General features: G+C 37.3%; 1 protein-coding gene across 2 annotated transcripts in view; it reads left to right on the plus strand.

The window, feature by feature from the left end:
- Nucleotides 1-1,049: 1,049 nt before the first annotated feature.
- Nucleotides 1,050-20,613, plus strand: part of sobpa (sine oculis binding protein homolog (Drosophila) a) — a 48,993-nt gene continuing 29,429 nt past the window's right edge. For both annotated transcript variants that reach the window (XM_067385360.1, XM_067385361.1), the window contains exons 1-4: nucleotides 1,050-1,386; nucleotides 9,193-9,264; nucleotides 11,238-11,373; nucleotides 15,941-16,138. In XM_067385360.1, the coding sequence (XP_067241461.1) occupies nucleotides 1,291-1,386; nucleotides 9,193-9,264; nucleotides 11,238-11,373; nucleotides 15,941-16,138 (502 nt within the window). In that variant the 5' untranslated portion in view covers nucleotides 1,050-1,290. The remainder of the gene's footprint in view (nucleotides 1,387-9,192; nucleotides 9,265-11,237; nucleotides 11,374-15,940; nucleotides 16,139-20,613) is intronic.

Below are 20,613 nucleotides of genomic sequence, written 5' to 3' on the forward strand. Positions count from 1 at the left end.
CAAAAACACGGTTTGGAAAATGGATTCATGTTGTATATTCTCATTATATCATTTTTGTACATTTTTAACACAAAAACGTTGCGGACTGCAGCTTTAAATAGGTTGCGAGCATAAAAAATGGGTCACAGGTCTGATAAGGCTGCAGGACTGCAGGTAAAAAAAAAAAATAATGTTGAACACACATAATAAAATGCAACTCACCATGCAATCATGCAGGAATTTGCATAGCAAAATAAAAACGGCCCACATCTTTTAGCATCAAAATCATGTCACTCAAAAAAATGTTTTAATATATTTTGCTGCAAAGTCTACATCTAGCCCATGTATTTGTTCCATGTTTCTACTTTTTACAAATTCATCTGTCATGTTTTGCCATGTTTGCTTATTGTTGGACCTTTCATGGAAATAAAAAAAAAAATGTCTGATTCTTTTTATTTGTTCACTAATCTCAAGCTTCAGTGCAGATCTGACACTTTTGACTAAATGTGTGTGTGAGTGAGATTGAAAAATACTTTAGACAAGTTAAATTAAGCAAAATTTAGTGTTTTTTAGTGTCATATATCTTATATATCTCACTCTCTTGTTTGTAACACATTTGTTTGGCCCCTGTAAAGTCTTTGTCTGTAACTCAAACGCACCTCCAGAGTGGGTTTTAATTACCTGCAGATATCTGTCTCATAAACACCACCCATTGCACCCGTTCAAAGATGTGTAATTAAAAGGAAATGATTAGGACCCCTTGACTGTTTCATTTCCATTAATTGTCTCGTACAACAATATCAAGCACCCCCTGCGGAGAGCTGATAACGCGCGCGGGGTGAATGATAACACATCAGACAACGGCACCTATTCACTCCTATCGCGCGACAACCTCCGCCACGCGTGGAGTCCTGAGTGAAAACCGATCTGTGGAAAATTGGGGAGGAAATAGCCTTCCCGGGATCAGCGTGGCCGTATAGAGTTACGGTGGAGGCCCCTCCCCCTGTCTGGCTCGCTCTTTTTTCTCAACCTCTTGGTTGGCTTTCCGAGAGGGCTCGATCCTGCTCACGCTCAGACCGCTGAGAAATAGCAGGCAGAAGATGGCTGACTCGACCGGGCACAGTGAGCCCGCAACAGCAGCAGCAGCAGCAGCAGTACCACCACCACCAGCAGCAGCATCAACTTCACTAGGGCTTCTCGCGCGCCTGCCATTCGCTGCCACTCCGCAACTCTGAAACGGCCCCGCCTCGCTCCGTGCCGTGCGCCCGCGGGGTTTTTACCCCCAAATATTGACAGAGATTTAAAGAAAACATGGCTGAGATGGAGAAAGAGGGAAGACCTCCGGAAAACAAGAGGAGCAGAAAGCCAGCTCACCCCGTGAAGAGGGAAATTAACGCAGAGATGAAGGTAGGTTGTGCGTGCGCTCTCTCTCTCTCACTGGCGCCCATAAAGGCTTGTCATTTTTGGATGCGTTGAGCGCACCGCCGCTCCGCCCTCGGACTGAATATAGAGAACCGATTCATTCAAGCGCTGTGTGTTTGGGGTTAATCAGCAAACTTTGATTTTTTTTTTTTTTTTTTTTTTTTCTGGTTGCAGAACAGGTCGGCATTATTTTCCTCCCGTTTCTTTTTTGAGCTTAATTCAATCACCTTCCAGACCACTCTGGTCTCGCTTTCCAGTGCTTGAGATCTATTTTGTTTATACTGAATTATGGATTTTATTTAAACACATATCTGTATGAGTTTCTAAATCATTTGCACGTAAAATATAATATAATATATATTCCCAGTCACATCACGAGATGGTTTAGAGTGAAATCCCCTTGTTGGCTCCAGTGTAGTTGATGGAAAATCCAGTGCGTCAGTCTCCGCGTCAAACTGCTGCGTTACTACTACTACTAGCGCGTTACTATCACTCTGCTAAACAACACAGAAACATCAGAACAGAGTAAAAACTCAATAATGAAACGGAAAGCATGCTGGAATGGTGCATCTGTCCAGCTGTTCTGATGGGAAGCGCCGGTCACTCCAGATGTGCATCTGCTCAACACTGACTGAGCGCTGTCTGCTCGTGACAAATGCACATTTCAAAACCCTTTTGGGGGTATTTGCCATATGCAATCATGGTTTCGTTTATTCAAGATCTAGGAGACTCTTTCACTTTTTTTGTTCTGTTTGAGCAGAGCCGTGTGTTTGTATGATTTGAAGGCGCACACAGGCGCTTTGTCTCCTGGTTGTGTGGTGCTCATTGTCTGAAGCGTTTGCATCAGCTGCCATGCAGCCTAATGTTTTGGAAACGCCAGAAATGATCTGTGCTCTTTATCAGATCAAGCTACATTCATTCTGATAGCAACATCCTGGTATACAGGGACGCCTTTAATTACTATTAGCTTTTTATTAATCTGATCATGTGTTTAGGTCACTGTGTGTGTGTGGCTTTGGTGATTTTGCTCCGTTCGCGTTCTTTCTTGTCAGTGATTATTTGACGGAACCTGCGCGAGGCTCACCGGTCCACCGGGGCTCTAAATTTGACAGATATTGATCGACTTGTAGCGGAGATACACGCGTGCGTCTCCCCGGTCTCCTTTAAAGCCACCGATCTTTCAGTTTGACATAACTCTCTCTCTCTCTCCCACACACACACACACACACACACACAGACACAGACACACACACAGAGCAATGCTGCCCTTGCTGACTTATTCTGGAGCTGTGAAGTGAATTATTGGGGGTTTGAGGGGTCTAAACCCCTCTGATATCAATTGCTGTTTATGTCAAATGACAGCAAAACCGCTGCATGCATGCTGGTTAAATCACACTGACTTTACAGTCCTCTGACAATTACACCACTTAGATGTTTTGGAATATCAAAATTAATTTTAATTCAGAAACGGAAAACTGTTCATCATAAAACTGGTGTATGTACTATCTGTATGAATTGCATTTGTAATTAATTTGGAAAAACTTAATAGATCCATCTAGACAAAAAAAGTCACATCTTTGACCTGTGAACATGATTTTTTGTGTGTGTGTGTGTGTGTGTGTGTGTGTGTGTTTTAAGGACTTTTTCCATCTTCTTTTTATAAGTGAGCTAAGTGAAATAAATCAAGCTTTCACACTGCTGACCTTTCCTTTAATAAGGAATCAATATTTGTACGATCAGTTTTTGACACTAAGGAATTGGAACAAATATCTTGCTGCTCAAATGGTGTGAATCTTCCATTTGTCAAAATTGCTTGCTTTCCATTATACATTCCTTGATATTGTACTAAAAGTATATATATTGGGAGTTGGACCGCAGATGCTGTAAGAATTGGCACCTGAGTGAAGTAGATAGCGTTTTTATTTCCTTTAGAATTCAATGTAAAGACTGTGGCTTCCACATTACAAATCTTTTTTCCTTATACGCTGCTCTTGTCCGCAGTCCATAGTGCACAATTCAGTGATTTCTCCCAATACTTCAAATCTGTAACAAATTTTCTGCACTATACGCATCTCCAAAGCTCTGTGGTGAGTGTTGGCCTTGTCAGCGGTGTTGTGTGTACAAGTCAGGCACAAATCTGTCATTTCATCCGTCGAGTTGTCATTTTGACCACAGGGCTGTGGAAAAAGCTGATCTCTGCCTTGCATTTTGACAGAGAGTAGACCATTAAAGTGCCTGAGGTCATCCAGCATCCAACAGCATGTTAGCAATTCACCTTAGATATGTGGGATGAATATATACATAATATAAAATGTATAACATGGTCACACACCATGACAAAACATAAATGGTGATCAGGTTCTTTAGTAACACACATGTCAATTTATCAGCAAATCAGCTGAGTCTGCTGGGTAATGGGTGGTGCTACTGTATATATATGTATATATATATACACACACACATTTAAAACAAATAAAGTCTGAGATACAGCCTATCACATTTGTCATTTATAGTGTACTAGCTAGCTGATATGCTTTATCATCATAGGAACTTCTCACAGAATTTTTTACCTATAATTCCCTCAGCTATCCTGAAACACACAGGTGTTTTTCAGAGACAACCACCCACAAAAAACCTTCTCACCCTGTGTTCTCTCTGATAGGATTCCACAAGTTAAATGCCTCTCTGCAAAAACGAATAATGAAGAGTAAGTGATGAAGTAAGAGATTGGCTCTGATCTTATACACTAATGCTTGTAATGTCCGGCCACTTGCATCATTTAAATGTTATGTTTTTCTGTTCTGTTACAGAGTTTTAGCCTGAAAAATAATTTAAAAGATCATACGCTCTCAGAAATAATGGTACAAAAGCTGTCACTGCGGTGGTGCCTTTACTAATATGTACTATTTAGGTACTAATATGCACCCTTTAGGGGTAAATAACAACGCTATCTCACGACCAACGTATTTTACAAAGTGGCTAATGACCTCACTCGTACGAATTCATTCGATTTGTCTAAACCTCATTGACGGGTAGGTTTAGGGGCGGGGTTAGGGGTAGGTCATTCGTACGAACTCATACGAATTTGGCAACTCGTAAAATAAGTATGATTTAGCATAAAATGTACATACATATTTTACGAGGTGGCTAATTCATACAAATTCATACGACCTCACTCGTACGAATTAGCCACCTCGTAAAATATATATGAATTGCTGTGAGATCAGGTTGGTAAATAAGGTACAAAGTTGTACCTTTTTAAATTGGGTACCGCCCCAGTGAAAGCTTTTGATAAAAATACTCTACATCTATAAAGATTCTGCTATAAATGCAGGGCTGTAACCACTTAGACATTAAGTGGGACCTAGAATTCAAAAAAGCAATATACAAAATCAATATAATTTTTTAAAATACTATTTCATAAATTATTCTTTGTTTCCCTAATCCAGAATACACGGTTACATCCGTACAACAACATCCCATATACGTCTTCACCAGACACATGCAGGTGCCCTAGATACCCCATGCAGATACCCCGGCAGAAAGCCCACAGAGACACCGCCACAGCTGAGGGCGGTGGTCCCATGCATATGCAAACAGCGCCGATGAACAATGTGCGTGTGTCACGCCCCATGTAACATGAAAAACAGGAAACAGCAAAGCCATGGAGACAAAACAAAACTTTTCCCCAAACATTTGCGTCAACAGACACACAGATCAGGTTCTGTGGAATCAAAGCTAAATTTGATATGCGGTGTAGAGTAACCAGAGGAGGGTTTAGAGCAAGGGTCTGTTTGAGGGGTTTGAGATACATGCGCGAACAGGTGTCGCAAATCACAGCGAGGCTGAATACTTCCATCCCATCTGCATTATCAAAATGCGTCTAGCGGCTTTCACTCATTTTTCGTTCATTCCCTTTCCCAAACTCATTGAGTTCATGCTTTCCACTGTGAGCTTTAGGAAATCCGGTTGCTTTTTCTTTAAAGGTGGAGGAAAAGTGTGTATTCTTACAGTCACTTCCTATTTGACGGTCAGTACCGTATGTAAATAACTCGTGACATGCACAAACAAAGCATACTGTAACACTTAAAGAGCGTGTGTGTACAAATATAATCTGCGTTTTACGCTGCACTTCTCTCTTATTGCCTCAGTGAGAACTTGAGACCTGAGCATTATGAATTTCTCCCTCTCATGTATCAGATTTCCACCAACACACACACACACAAACCCTGCCTATGAGGAGTCCCTCGCTTTGGTGCGGTTTAAAACAATTCTTTGTTTAATTTTTCTCTTACTTCCAAGAAGAATGAGACAAAAGAAAAATGGCAAAAGGAAAGAAGAGAGATAGGGATGATTGTACACAATGTGGCCTTGTAGAGGATTATACCTCCGAGAGAGATACAGAGAAGAGACGTCTGACAGTGTTGCCTTCATCTCCGTCTGCTTTCATGTGCAGCATGGTAAAATAAGCCCCGTGCTGGTGATTGCCCCGATGGAGAGGGGGATGAGAGAGAGAGAGAGAGGGAGAAGAGAAAGGAATGTATACAGCAATAGGCAGCCTAAGCTGTAAAAACTGAAAGCTGAGAATACAGGCCAGATCGAATATCAAGGAAGGTAGATGGAAATGAAAGCAGAGTGTAGTGGTGGGGGAGAAAGAGAGAGAGAGAGAGAGTATGGAAGAGAGAAAAAGAAAGTGATATTCAGTATGAGAGAGGGACAAGAGAAAAAAGCAAGAAGGGAATGGAAAAGTGTGGGTTGGGAGGAGAGGAGAGAGAGAGAGAGAGCGAGACGGGGAAAGAGAGGTTGGTCAGAAGGAAAGTTGGTGAAGGGAGGAGGGAATTTTATCATGGTGTACAGTGACCTACTCTTGTTACTGCGCGCAGGGTGTCCGATTCCCCCCGCCGTCACAATCACGGCAAACAGAGAGGCAAGGCGGCAGAGAGGGAATGAGATTTGCTGCTTCGTATCTTGTAACTTTTCTCGCTGATCTTTCAGTCTGCCGTGAAAAGAGTTCTCTCCAAACATGTCTGATTTGATTTTGTCTCTGTAGGGGAGGAAATATTTTTCTTTTTTTCTCTCTCTCTCTCTATTTTTTTTTTTTTTCATAGGGATTTTTTGGTTTTTCGTTTTATCAGAGCATGTGTAATTATTGGGCGGCCTTCAGAGGGGAGGAGTGCGGGGAATTTCAGTTTGCAATTAAGTATGGAGTGACATTTGACAGAAATCATGCTGATCTGCAGCACTTAAAAAAGACAAACACAAAAGGACATTTTAAATTGTCAGTTTTCCCTCTGTGCTTTCTAACAACATTTTCTAAACGTGTTTGTTTTGTATTGGACACATTGTACATATAGATTTGTCTATGGGATTGGATGATTAAAAAATGCTTAAAAACATTCTAGTTTTAAAGAATAGAATTTTTATGATGCCACATTAATAGCTTTTTCTCCATATTTAAGAGTGTTTAAATGTTCGGTTTGTTCAGAAATGATTTATTTCTCTATATTTTTAACTCCCTTTAATTATATAATTTTATACATTTTCAAAATGAATTATAAATATATATATATATTATATATATATATTTATATTTATATATATATATATATATATATATATATATATATATTATATATATATATTTATATTTATATTTCTCTCTCTTTATTAAGATACAAACAGAAAATACAGGGGGAAAAAAAACATTCAGAACAAAATAGCTTCTTTAAGCAAACATCAGTATTTAGTGTGACCTCCTGGACTTCTTCCAGTTTCTCAAAGAAGAAACTCTGAGAAACTTCTTATCAGATTTTGAAAGTTTTCTTGACCTTCCAGTCCTTTTCCATTCCATTTAGGTTTAAGATAGCCAGTTCCTGCTATTGCTCAAGTATAAGGGGAGGTCACTAAATACTTACCACTTTAGCCTATAGAAGCCATTTTTCTGATTTTTTTTAATACTGCATAAAATTTCCTGTATTTTCTGGTTATATTCTAATAAAGAGACTGAGAAATAATTCTATATGGTCATTATACTATTGCTAAAACAACATCTAATGGTGGCTTTTGCACAGTACTATCTATCTATCTATCTATCTATCTATCTATCTATCTATCTATCTATCTATCTATCTATCTATCTATCTATCTATCTATCTATCTATCTATCTATCTATATATCTATCTATCTATCTATCTATCTATCTATCTATCTATTGTACACTCTAAAAAATAAAACATTGGTTCAAAAAAAAAAAAATATATATATATATATGTTAACATTTTCCACTAGAATTTTTACCTTAAGCCAATTGGGAGAATTAAATTAATTCAAAGCAATATTCTGAGTTGATCCAACATAATGTTTTAAATAAGGTGAAGACGCTTTTTTGCCACAATAAAAACACATTTCCAATTAACATGTACTTAAAAATTGTCAACATGAATGCAACTATTTAAGTTGATCCAACATAATGTTTTAAGTAAGGTGAAGACGCTTTTTGGACACAATAAAACGCATTTCTAAGTAACAAGTAACATGCTTGGTAACACTTACCAAGCACCGCTTGTCACCATGATGGTAAATCTCCAAAAAAACACATTAACAGAAACTCTTCTAAATTAGCATAACAAAACACTAATTACTGCTAAATCTCCCTTACCATTAATCTTGTGCAAAAAAAATTATATAACACTTGATTTTAGCATTTACTCTCCCTTTCAAGTGCCATGGGCAAAGCATGATGGGAAATATAAATCCCAGCCCAGTTTCACTTAACTTAAATTCGTCTAAATTAAAAGAAGTGCTCATACAACTCAAAACACTGAAACACATTTACACGTCATCAGATTGTATTTTACATTAACGGAACTTAAAATTAAATACAGTTTTGATTAACTGAAAATGTTAAACTATGAAAAGTCATGATAGTATATCGAATCAATAGGCATAATTTGTGTGTCATCCGAACTCAATAAAATAACAATTACAAGTAAAAAGTCTAACAGCATTTCAGAACTTGATTTTTTATTTCACAACAATATATTTTTGGGTCTCCTGAATTCATTTTTAGAGTGTATATTCCACTCTTATTTTTATAATAAAGAATCACTGTCCCGAAGCCTACAGTATGTGGCCTCACTTTTGCCCCTTTAATGAGTATGTATGACCCCTTGTTAACACTGTAAGTCAGGTCAGCCCTCTTAAGGAAATTCTAGGCACCTCTAAACTCAGCTCAGCTGGTGTTCCCAGACAATCAGGACTTCTGAAGTGCCCAAAACACTTTAGAGCGGATCTCAGGTGATTCTAGATTGATCCGTGCTGTGCTGATACAGTCTAGTAGGTTTTCCTGTGGACAGGGTGTGATTACTGCATTGTGACTGACTGACCTTGTGAACTCGATCCTAAAACAGAAGCCTCACCTTACAGACCAGAGGCAGGGGCAGGACAGACACCTGGTGGCCGTACAGAGGAAGTGCAGGGAAGGAGTGGAGAAGAGCTGTTCAACAGTTTGTACTGGAAACGTACATGTTCTGTGTATTTTTAAATGGGTTGTACAACATATATGTCTGTGTATGTTTATTATTGTAGTGCTGTAGTTTGCGCTGGAGAGTAACATTGTTATTGTACGATGTAGTGATTTACTATGGTAAATGTCAAGGCCCATCCAACCCACATTAAATGAGTATGTATGTATCCGACAACACAGAACAATAATATGCTGCTTGACAGTTAATGCGATTGACTGACAGTTTCTATGTTTGATTGACAGTTGTTGACTCGTGTCTCATCAGGTCCCGTCCAATCGGCCCCTCCCAGGGGCGGGGCAGGCAGGCAATCTCCATGGCAACTCGCCCTACTTGATGGTGAGAGCCTCCCTCAGATTGACTAAAACAGAAAAAATGACAAAAATAAATAATACATATATGGAAATAAATAAATATCTGAATGTTTAGATGCTCATTTACTGTATGTCTTAGAGATGAATACATTGAGATTTTAAAACAAATAAAATTATTATTTAATATAATTTATATATTTAATATAATTGTATACCTAATATAATTTGATTTGGTAACACTTTGTTTCAACGGTCCACTTACAGTTACATAATAACTAGTAACTCTGTAACTCCTTGTCAACTAACTCTCATTAGACTCTCAGTAGACTGTCTACTTAAAGGGTTAGTTCACCCAAAAATGAAATTTCTGTCATTTATTACTTTACCCTCATGCCGTTCCACACCCATAAGAGTTAAAAGTTGAAATCCGATGGCTCCGTGAGGCCTGCATAGGGAGCAAAAACTAAAAAAAAAAAAGTACTAAAAACATATCTAAATCAGTTAATGTGAGTACAGTGGTTCAATATTAATGTTATAAAGCGACGAGAATATTTTTAGTGCGCCAAAATAACGACGTATATAGTGATGGCCGATTTCAAAACACTGCTTCAGGAAGCATCGGAGCACAAATGAATCAGCGTGTCGGATCAGCTGTTCGGAGCGCCAAAGTCACGTGATTTCATCAGTTTGGCGGTTTGACATGCGATCCGAATCATGATTTGATACGCTGATTCATTAAGCAGTGTTTTTAAATTGGCCATCACTAAATAAGTCGTTATTTTGTTTTTTTAGGCGCACCAAAAATATTCTCATCACTTTATAATATAAATATTGAACCACTAAACTCACATGAACCGATTTAAATATGTTTTTAGTACCTTTATGGATCTTGAGAGAAGAAGTGTCATTGCTCCCTATGGAGGCCTCACGGAGCCATCGGATTTCAACAAAAATATCTTAATTTGTGTTCCGAAGATTAACGAAAGTCTTATGGGTGTGGAACGACATGAGGGTGAGTAATAAATGAAAGAATTTTCATTTTTGGGTGAACTAACCCTTTAATATCAGCTAACACTTAATTTTGATGGTCACCCAACAGACATTCAACTAACTATTGCAAATTTGCAACTACATGTCAAATTACTCTATTAATCTGAACCCTAACACCTAACCCTAACCTACTAAAAGTCTACTAATACTCTAATGAGAGTTAGTTGACATGTAGTTGCAAAGTTACTTATAGTTAGAAGTCTAAAAAGTAAAGATATTTGACATGTATAACTACTTTTTTGAGGAGATGCTTTAAAATTAGTGAGCTTTGAAGATTTAAATAAAGCAAATGGGTATTGAAATCTATACTCAAAGTATGGCTTATGTTTTTTGTCTAGCATGTTGAAGCTACATGGATTCTGCTCTGGTCTGGTCAGCTCTGATTTGTTAATAATGCTTCTTCCTTCTTTGCTCTCTGGTTGTCTGGCTTAAGTGTTATTTGCAAGATGTTTGTTTGATGCCCAGGTCAGTCTATACTAGCCTCTCCAGATTTGGTTCTTAAAGCGTTATGGAGCTGAAACGTTTGAAGATATTTTCAGTCAGATTTTGTCTATCGTTGAGCTAGAGGATTTCTTGGATGAAACTACTTTTGGCCCTTGTTCACAGTAGCCACACAAACATAAGATTCCCTGTGGAGATTTTTGTTTATCCGCATTGCAAAATCTGCCACTCAGAGTTTTTTCTTTTTACATTGATTGTCTCAGTGCAGTACACCTCCCAAACAGACTGCAATTATTCGCTCTTTCAGATTCTCTCTCTCTCTCTCTCTCTCTGTGTAGGCATGTTCAGTAAGTAGATAGTAGAGTAGATTTAACCTATGATTCATAAGCAGTATCTGCAATGTCATAAATTAGTTTAATTCTTACAGATAAAAAATAGATATAAATTAAAATTGCAAATTGCTTTTTAAATGGTTCCCTCTCTCTCTCTCTCTCTCTCTCTCTGCAGAGTTTTGCAGAAAACACCATGAACGAGTTGCTTGGATGGTACGGATATGACAAAGTGGAGTTACGAGACTCAGATGACATAGAGATACGCAACTACCCTGATGGAGAAATGCGGCAACACATCTCTGTCCTGAAAGGTGAGATCTGACACAGATAGGCCTTCACAACCCTGGACAGGCAGGCAAAATAAGATTTATACACAACATATAGTTGGTCTCAAAAGCTAGTACACATGGATGAAAGTACACATTCAAGTTAGGGGTCAGTAAGATTTTTTTTATTGTTATTATTTTTGAAAGAAATTAATACTATTCTGCAAAGAAACATTAAATTGAACAAAAGTCATGTTTATAATTCAACAAAAGATTTTTTTATCTCAAATAAACACTTTTTTTAAAAAAACTTTCTATTAATCAAAGAATCCTGAAAAGTTATTTTAAGTTGTAATGAAACTTCACAGCAGTAATATATTTACTGTATTTTTGATCAAATAAATGCAGCCTTGGTGAGCACAAAATTGTTTAAAAAAAATCTTACCAACCCCAAACATTTGAATGATAGTGTAATTTTTATTAAGGCTGGCCTACACTTATCTTATCAGATTTTCAAAATGAGAGAGACCGCAAACATGATTAAAAAAAAAAAAAAAAGATTTAAAGGATTAGTTCACTTTCAAATAAAAATTTTCCTGATAATTTACTCACCCCCATGCCATCCAAGATGTTCATGTCCTTCTTTCTTCAGTCGAAAAGAAATTAAGGTTTTTGATAAAAATATGGATTATATGGATAATATGGATAATATGGATATCCTGGATTATTCTCTATATAGTGGACTTCAATTGGCCCCAAACAGTTGAAGGTTAAAATGATGTTTCAGTGCCGCTTCAAAGGGCCAGATACCAGACAAGGAATAAGGGTCTTTTTAAAAAAAATTCTAAAAAAAAATACTAAAAATATATATGCTTTATAAACACAAATGATCGCCTCACAAGGGCTTCCGCCAAACCGCCTTCCGTATTCTTCAAAAATCTTAGGCTGTATGTCCTACACCTTCCTTATTCTACTTATGTAAAAAACGTAACTGATGCCGCATTTGTTCCATAAGTTGAATAGGGAAGGTGTAGGACATACAGCCTAAGCTTTTTGAAGTTTTTATTTGAAAGTGGACTAATCCTTTAACAGTTTTGTTTGTATGCGAAGTGCCGCAATGTGACCAAGACAGCACACCACACCACAGAGTCCCGACTGTGAACATGGGAAATCTGTCATGGTCAAACGTGACTTTAGAGTAAAGAAAATTCACAGAAAAAAAGAAAATAATTTCCACGTAACAATCTACAGAGTTTGTGCGCGTTTGTCCTCGGGCTTCCCATCAGACAACAGGATTACTGATTACTTGGAAGAATGTTGGGGCCGCAATGATCTCAAATCGTAAATATCCAACATGTTGAATATTTACGATTTGAGATCATTGCGGCAGACATTCTTCCGAGCAGATTCAATCACTCTTAACCAGTGTTGGGGGTAACGCATTACAAGTACCTTGAGTTACGTAATCAGATTACTTTTCCAAGTAACTAGTAAAGTAACACATTACTTTTTCAATTTACAACAAGAACTTTCAGCAGCACATCTGATAGGTTTGTTTGAGCTGCGCCTTCTACTATAGGGCCTTAAAGGATTAGTTCACTTTCAAATGACAATTAGCCCAAGCTTTAGCCATCCTGCTTGCTTGATTGTTTTTTAATAACAGCAAAAAAAGTTCTATTTTTGGCGAATATTAAAGGATTAGTTCACTTTCAAATGAAAATTAGGTGTATATGACTTTCTACTTTCTGATAAACATAATTGAAGAAATATTAATAAATATCCTGACGTATCCGAGGGTTGTAATGTCAGTGATTAGGGTTCACCAGTATGAGCTGAAGAAAAAGCTTCCATCCACATACATCCATCATAAACGTGTACTCCTCACAGCTCCGGGGGGTTAGTAAAGGCCTTCTGAAGCGAAGCGATGCGTTTGTGTAAAAAACATCCATATTTAAACAAGTTATGAAGTCAAATATCGAGCTTCCGCCAGACCGCCTTCCGTATTCAGAAAGTGTAAAACTCTTGCACAAAGCTCATACTCGTGAACCCTATTCAATGACATTACAACGCTCAGATGCGTCAGGATATTTATTAATATTTCTTCAATTATGTTCATCAGAAAGAAGAAAATCATATACACCTAGGATGGCTTGAGGGTGAGTAAAGCTTGGGCTAATTTTCATTTGAAAGTGAACTAACCCTTTAATATTCGCCAAAAATATAACTTTTTATGTTGTTATTAAAAAACAATCAAGCAAGCCCAGCTCATGTGAGAAAAAGTAACGCAAAAGTAATGTAACGCATTACTTTAATAAAAAGTAACGCAACTAGTTAATTTTTTAGGGAGTAACGCAATATTGTAATGCATTACTTTTAAAAGTAAGTTTCCCCAACACTGCTCTTAACATATCACACCACAGGAAAATCTGATAAGATAATCTGTAGAACCATTAAGGTAAATGGAACTTTACCTAGGATTGTCGGAAGGGGAGAATTGAGCCCAAAATCATCCCGATTATCTCATAGTGTGTGGCTGCCTTTTGCTGTCTAGACAATTTGATTATTTAGGCACCATGGGTGACTAAACTCTCTTCTTGCTCTGCAGCCTAGTACTCTGCACACTTATGTATTCAGAGAAAGTTTCAGTATCTAACTATACCTTCTGGACCCTCTGAACACTTGACACTAATATGCAGAACTTGCATTAATTTTTTATCTTATTATAATCATCCCTTAATTCCCCATAGGTTCTTTGTAGCAGGTTAATTTCACAAACCTGTTTGCCACCAGAAAGAGCCTAGACAGAATTCTGGGATGTAATAAGACACAAAATCCTGACAAGGACAGGACACAAAACAAGGACTGTCAGATTTTAAATGTTGTTAAAAAAAGAACGCACAGTTAAATTCCTGAACTTCCTCTGTCGTTCCCCCGAGAGCACTCCGATTAACTCACAGCTTTATCTTTGCACCCTCCATGCTGTCTCCTGGCCGGCCTCCGTGCCAGAGCATTAGAGAGTCTTAAACTGTCACCCATTTTTTCTGCAGCCCTGTGGGGACAGAGAAAGAGATGCCGAAACAATGAGCTGGCTAATTCCTTGCTAAGTCCATACTCCAGCCTCCATTAAAGAAAATGGTGATTTAGGCGTTAGACAGTTCCCAGCTAGCGTGCACTCAGCCACATTTCTCCAACCTACCACGCCTGCCATGTGACGATCGCCTTAATTACTTTCTGCCGTCAGACAAATCCACAGCCACAGATTACGATATTTCACTATTGTTAGTTGACGTTGCTGGAAGTGGAGAGATTAGGCGAAGGACAATCAGACTTAATTAACTCATTTAGCCGTGATCGTCTCTAAACGAGCAGTTAGAGTTACAAATGGGCTTTTCTGCTATCTACCAGTAATCTGTTTGGGTGCTCTTGTTGAATCTTGTCTTATTTGCTGCAGGTGGATGTGTAGTATGGGAATGTCTTATAAGAGTGTCTTACTGGTCAAAACAGTAATATCATATGAGGTGTGCATTTGAGATATCGCTAGTTGTTAATGACTTGTGAATTTAAAAATGAAGCACTGACCATGAAGAAAGATGTTGTGTTTTAACACAGTAAATATTGAACGCATGCCAAGCCTTTAGTCAGTATGAAACATTGTTTGCAATTTTTATTACTTCTGTAATGTAATATTTCTCAGTAAAACAGCATATTTAACAGGAAAATGGTAAATAATAATTATATATATCCCTGAAAGCACATGTACATCTCGGAGACGTCTATTTGATGTGTGTGTTTTCATCTGGAAGACGTATTTTTTAGAGTGTTTGCTCATCTGCAATACTGTCAGATGTCAAATAGACGTTTACAAGATGTCTTTTAAGATGTTTATGATTTAGAATGTATGTAAAACTGACATCTTAAAGATGTCTATTAGATGTTTGTAAACAGCAGATGCTTTCCAGATGAAGTGATCTTTAACAGACATCTTGCAGACGTACGTGTGCTATCTGGGATATATATATATATATATATATATATATATATATATATATATATATATATATATATATATATATATATGGGTCATTGACGAATAAGGTGTTTAAAAGTGTAATAAAAAAAAAAAAACATAATGGAGATATAATTAATTTTTTAGTTTTATTAAGTGTTAACAATTAGATTATGTGATTTTTATAATCAATTAACACTGCTTTTGTCATTTTTTACAAGATGGGCAAAATTTGTCACCAAAAAAGTAATTCAGTTTAAACTAAATTTCAGTTTTACCAAATGACACTTTTGGTTACACCGAATGACGATATTTTTAAACATTGCTAACACTGCTAGCTAGCTTGACTGAAGGTTATAAGACAATTCTTTTTTTTTTCTTTTCTTTTCTTTTTTTTAAATTTGGAATAACATGGTTTTTTTCTAAACTTTTTTTAGAATATAAATAGGATCATTTATTATTTCTTATTGACTACAATGAAAGGATCATGACAATTTGAATTTGATGAAAGTCAAATAGCATAGATCCCATTGACCTCATGTATTTCACACTGTGACTGGTTTGTGAGACATAAACGAGTCGCCATTATCACTTTCTCCTCTCTAGAGAACTCTTTGCCAAAAGCATCCACAGTGGAGAACAGCAGTGGTTCTCCTCCACACGCCAACAGCTCTAGCTCTACTCCGACATCACGGAACGGAGTGACAAGCGAAGCGTCTGTAAACCCCTCCTCCTCTAAAGAGCACGGAGGCCTGCCAATCATAGTGCCCTTAATCCCGCCCCCTCTGATCAAAGCACCAGCAGGTAAGAAACACTAGTGCGCAGACATCCAACTTAAACACACACATACAACTGTACAGAACATACATTTAATGCTGGGTAAATGTAATCCCGCGTTACATACTTTGTCCATCAGGTGTTGAGAATTCACACTGTACATTTGTGAACTGTGTGTTAAAGTTTTTAATTGCATATTTATGAGGCTAACAGCGTTGCTTGACCATTTGTGTAAATGTCACCATGTATATCTTCTGAAACAAACAAACAAACAAACACTAAACACATGAAAGTTTATGCGATTGTACAAATATCAACAAATATAACATTAGTTTTTTTATAACACCGCTGCTACCCGAGCTGTGAATGTGAGTTTGCAGTCTAAATTGAATTTGAAAAATTACCATATTCCGATGGCAAGAAAACACGTATTGATTTGTCCACTGGCTGAACAGAAAAACAAACATATCCAGCTCTGATAGTGTAGTTCAATTCATAAACAAATGACTCTAATGAGTCTGTTCTTTTTTAGTGAATTGAAAACAAACAATGGAACCAGTGTATTCCGATTCACAAATAGGCAACTTTTTTTTTTAGTCTTTTAATAAATCGTTCAAAAAGACTTCATCATAATATACACACATTTTTCTAAAGAAGGTGAAAAACTGTATGTGAAAAGAGTAGTACGTCTGAATTCATGGTATTCAGGAAACTGTAGGCAAAAAGTACCTTTCGCATTCAAGTGCTTTGTTGTCAGAAAGAGCATGAATCATAGAGGACACCAGGTTTATTCTTGCCCATTTATTGGGAAAATCTTATTAAATTATATTTAGCGTCCCATTCATTGACAACCATATACCAACTATGCTGACAATTCTGGAATTTTCGTCAAATACAGGCTATTTTCATTGTGTATAAAACATACAATACGCTTCAAATGATTATTCATATATGTAAATATGCACTGCTTTAACCACAAGACAAGAAGATGTAGCTGTTGTGGAACAAACTAATAAAGAATACCAGTCACAGCAGCAATTGTTCTCCCCTCCGCCATGTTTAAAATGTATGGCACGCCCAACTCGGAACTTGGGTATCAGGATTATCCCTGAGCTTCCCAGTGGTAAATACGAGTTGTGTGTCCAAACTCGGTCTTGGAGGGCCACTGTCCAGCAGAGTTTAGCTCCAACTTGCCTCAACACCTGCCTGGATGTTTCTAATATGGTTAGTAAGACTTTGATTAGCTGGTTCGGGTGTGTTTAATTGGGGTTGGAGCTCAACACTGCAGGATAGTGGCCTTCCAGGAGCAGGATTGGACACCCCTGACCTACTATTTCCAGTGAGATTTTGAAGTGTGCATCCAATGACCACTTTACAATCCCATGAGGCCACAGGAGAGGATTTTTGAATGGCAGTGAAGTGATGCAACTAACGCTGGTAGGTCACATGACAATGATAACATGACGAATGTAGTACATCTGGATTACTACACACATTTTATAGAACATACCTTTTTAACTGTTGCAAAGTAATTACTTATTCGAAAGAAGTACCTACTCAGAGAGTATGTGATTTCAGACGCAGCCCATTGTTACAGGCTTGAATCGTTCTGCTGAATCTTTCATTGAATTAATCTCCACTTTCATTGTTGGTTGAGAGTGTGTGTTGTAGCTCAGCAGACCAAAGTCCTGTTGTCTAATGGGGCGGCACCATGATGAGGTGCATCCCTAAACCAGTGTACTGTGCACTGGTGTATTTGTGTGTGTGTGTGAGCCTGCCTATGTATGTGCGCTTGTATTTATGTGTGCGTTAATGTGTGTGATGTGGTGAGAAACAGATGGTGTAGACTCGCTAACTACCACGGCAACAGAAGCCAACTCCCCCCTCCCCATCCCCGCCCCTTGCCTGTGGCCCTCTTGAATAATTCATGAGCATGCGCATAGTGACAGAGGGCTTTTGAAGTGCAGGTATGTGCTGCTCTACCACTGGATGTTCCACAAACACACACACATTTGCACAGTCTCTCTTAAATTCAGGATTCGGTTGGAGCAATGAGGCTGTGCTGAGGAAAAACAAACAGAAGTGCCATGGCAACCGTTTTATATTAGGATGTTTGTATTTTCAGGGTTGTAGAGGAACACTTTGAGTCTTTGTTGCTCTGTATGATACAGTTTGTTAGGCAAGCTCTTTCTATCTAAATCTTTTTATATACTGTTTCCAGCCTGCTGAATCTAAGCTTCTATTGCTTTTTCTTTACAAAAAGTACATTAGAATTAGTATAGATGTAGTGTAGTTTTTTTTTAAGCTTGAATAATATACAGCTTAGTCTAAATTTTGGAATAATAAAGGAATAGTTCATAATATATATATATATATATATATATATATATATATATATATATATATATATATATATATATATTTATCATTTACTTGTTCTGTTCTAAACGCAAATGACTTTCTTCTGTGGAACAAAAAAGGTGTTTGTTGTTTTTTTTTTTTTTTTTGAAGAATGTTCTCCTGTGCATCTGCAGCTCTTTTAAATGGGGTGGGGAAGAACATCAAACATGTCAAAAATGCACTATAACAGTGGGTAAATTCAGGTAATTTGGTCCACACTGCAAAATAACTCCTTTTGTATTCCATAGAAGAAAGACAATTAGTTTGGAATGACACAAGGGTATAGTGATTACAGAATTTTCATTTTTGTTTGTTCTATCCAAGGCCTAAACTTAACACTCACCAAGTGCCAAATGTGAGTAAAAATCAGCATTGATTGGCAAGAATATGAAAGGGCGTCAATTGCCAGTTGGCCGGTAACTTTTTTGTGAATTCTATCCATGCAATATTGTAAGAACATGAACTTGACAAACATGACCGACACTCAGGGCAGTTGACAGGGTTAAGCCAAGAGTTTAAGCCTTGCCAATTTAAATATTCAAGTGCAAGAAGATGCAAAAGGGAACTCAGCTCATTACTTGCACGCTGTGGGAAGATTTCTGTGCACAAACATCCGAAGCACGTGCCCAGAAAGCCGCATTTCAGACGGTACGTGAATACTGAATTGAGCTCTCTTTCACGTCTTCTTGTGCTTGAAAAGACAAATTCACACAAAGTGTCCTAAACATAGTCGGTTATGTCTTTAGCAGGGTTGGGGGTCACGCATTACAAGTAACTTAAGCTACGCAATCAGATTACTTTTTTAAGTAACTAGTAAAGTAATGCATTACTTTTTCAATTTACAACAAAATATCTAAGTAACTTTTTTCAAATAAGTAACGCAAGTTACTTTTTCACATTTATTGACTGACAGCTCTCATGTCCCCATGTTGAGAGAAATAAAGTGCGAACATGATGGTTATTGTAGTACTAAATGTGAACTTGCACAAAAACATTCAGTGTTCTTAAAAATGAATAAAAACAGTGAAATGCAATCTCAGAATTTTACGCAAACCTGTAATAATTAATTATATTAAATTACACAAATATACTTTATTCATTTAATCTCACTTTATTAACCAATGTCTTTGCTGCTGAATTTCAATTATCTAACTCAATCATACTAATAAGCAAAAATTAGATTAGATTTAGAAATAAGAGTGTTGAACGTTCTTCTCCTGTATCCTATTCTTCTTTAATGCAGAATGGCAGCACATCTGAAAGAGTTGTTTGAGCTGCGCCCTCTACTGTACAGGTGTAAAAATGCGTTTCTTTCAGCCCAAGGCTTATTCATTTCACTTTTGGTGTTAAAGGGCCTCAACATTCACCAAAAATAGAACTTTTTTGTTGTTTTTAAAAAACAAACAAGCAAGCTCAGCCCAGGTGAGAAAAAGTAAAGCAAAAGTAATGTAACATTACTTTTCATAAAATGTAACTAATGCAATTAGTTTCTTTTTTAGGGCGTAACGCAATATTGTAATGCATTGTGGCAAAAAGTTAGTTTTAGGCCCTGGTTCTATTAAATTCCTTTAAATCATGAATTACTTGTTGTAAATTTCAAACAGTAAGTTAGTCAAAGACTCAAATAGATCCCTGTCCCCAGCTCATGCCACTGGTTGAGCGAATGCTGCAGTTTCGACCTAGTTCGACCTAGGTGACCTAGTTTCGACCTAGGTGGGATGCTCAAACAGACTGAAATAATTTTTTTGCCACTAGGGATACATAAATCACTAAGAAAAAAATGTTGTGGTCTGACTCTTCTCTCTTCCCCTTGCACTGATTAGTTTGACTTGGTTGGTCAGAAGTGGAGTGGATCTGATTACTGAAGTACATTTTATGTTCAGAGTTTAGCCTATGGAGAAATGTTTAACATAATTCTGAATTAATTTCTATCTTAAAATATAATTCGCTCTATACACTCATTACAAAAGACAGAGGAGAAAAAGAGAGAGGGGGTGAAAGGAAAGGTTAAGTCTAATGGGCAGACATTTTCTCTCCACACACTTAGATTTATCTGATCATTAAGCAGCTGCTAGAGGGTGAGAGTGTAAAAGATCTCTGAG

The sequence above is a fragment of the Chanodichthys erythropterus genome, chromosome 5, assembly GCF_024489055.1.
Source record: "Chanodichthys erythropterus isolate Z2021 chromosome 5, ASM2448905v1, whole genome shotgun sequence".
NCBI classification, from domain to species: domain Eukaryota; kingdom Metazoa; phylum Chordata; class Actinopteri; order Cypriniformes; family Xenocyprididae; genus Chanodichthys; species Chanodichthys erythropterus.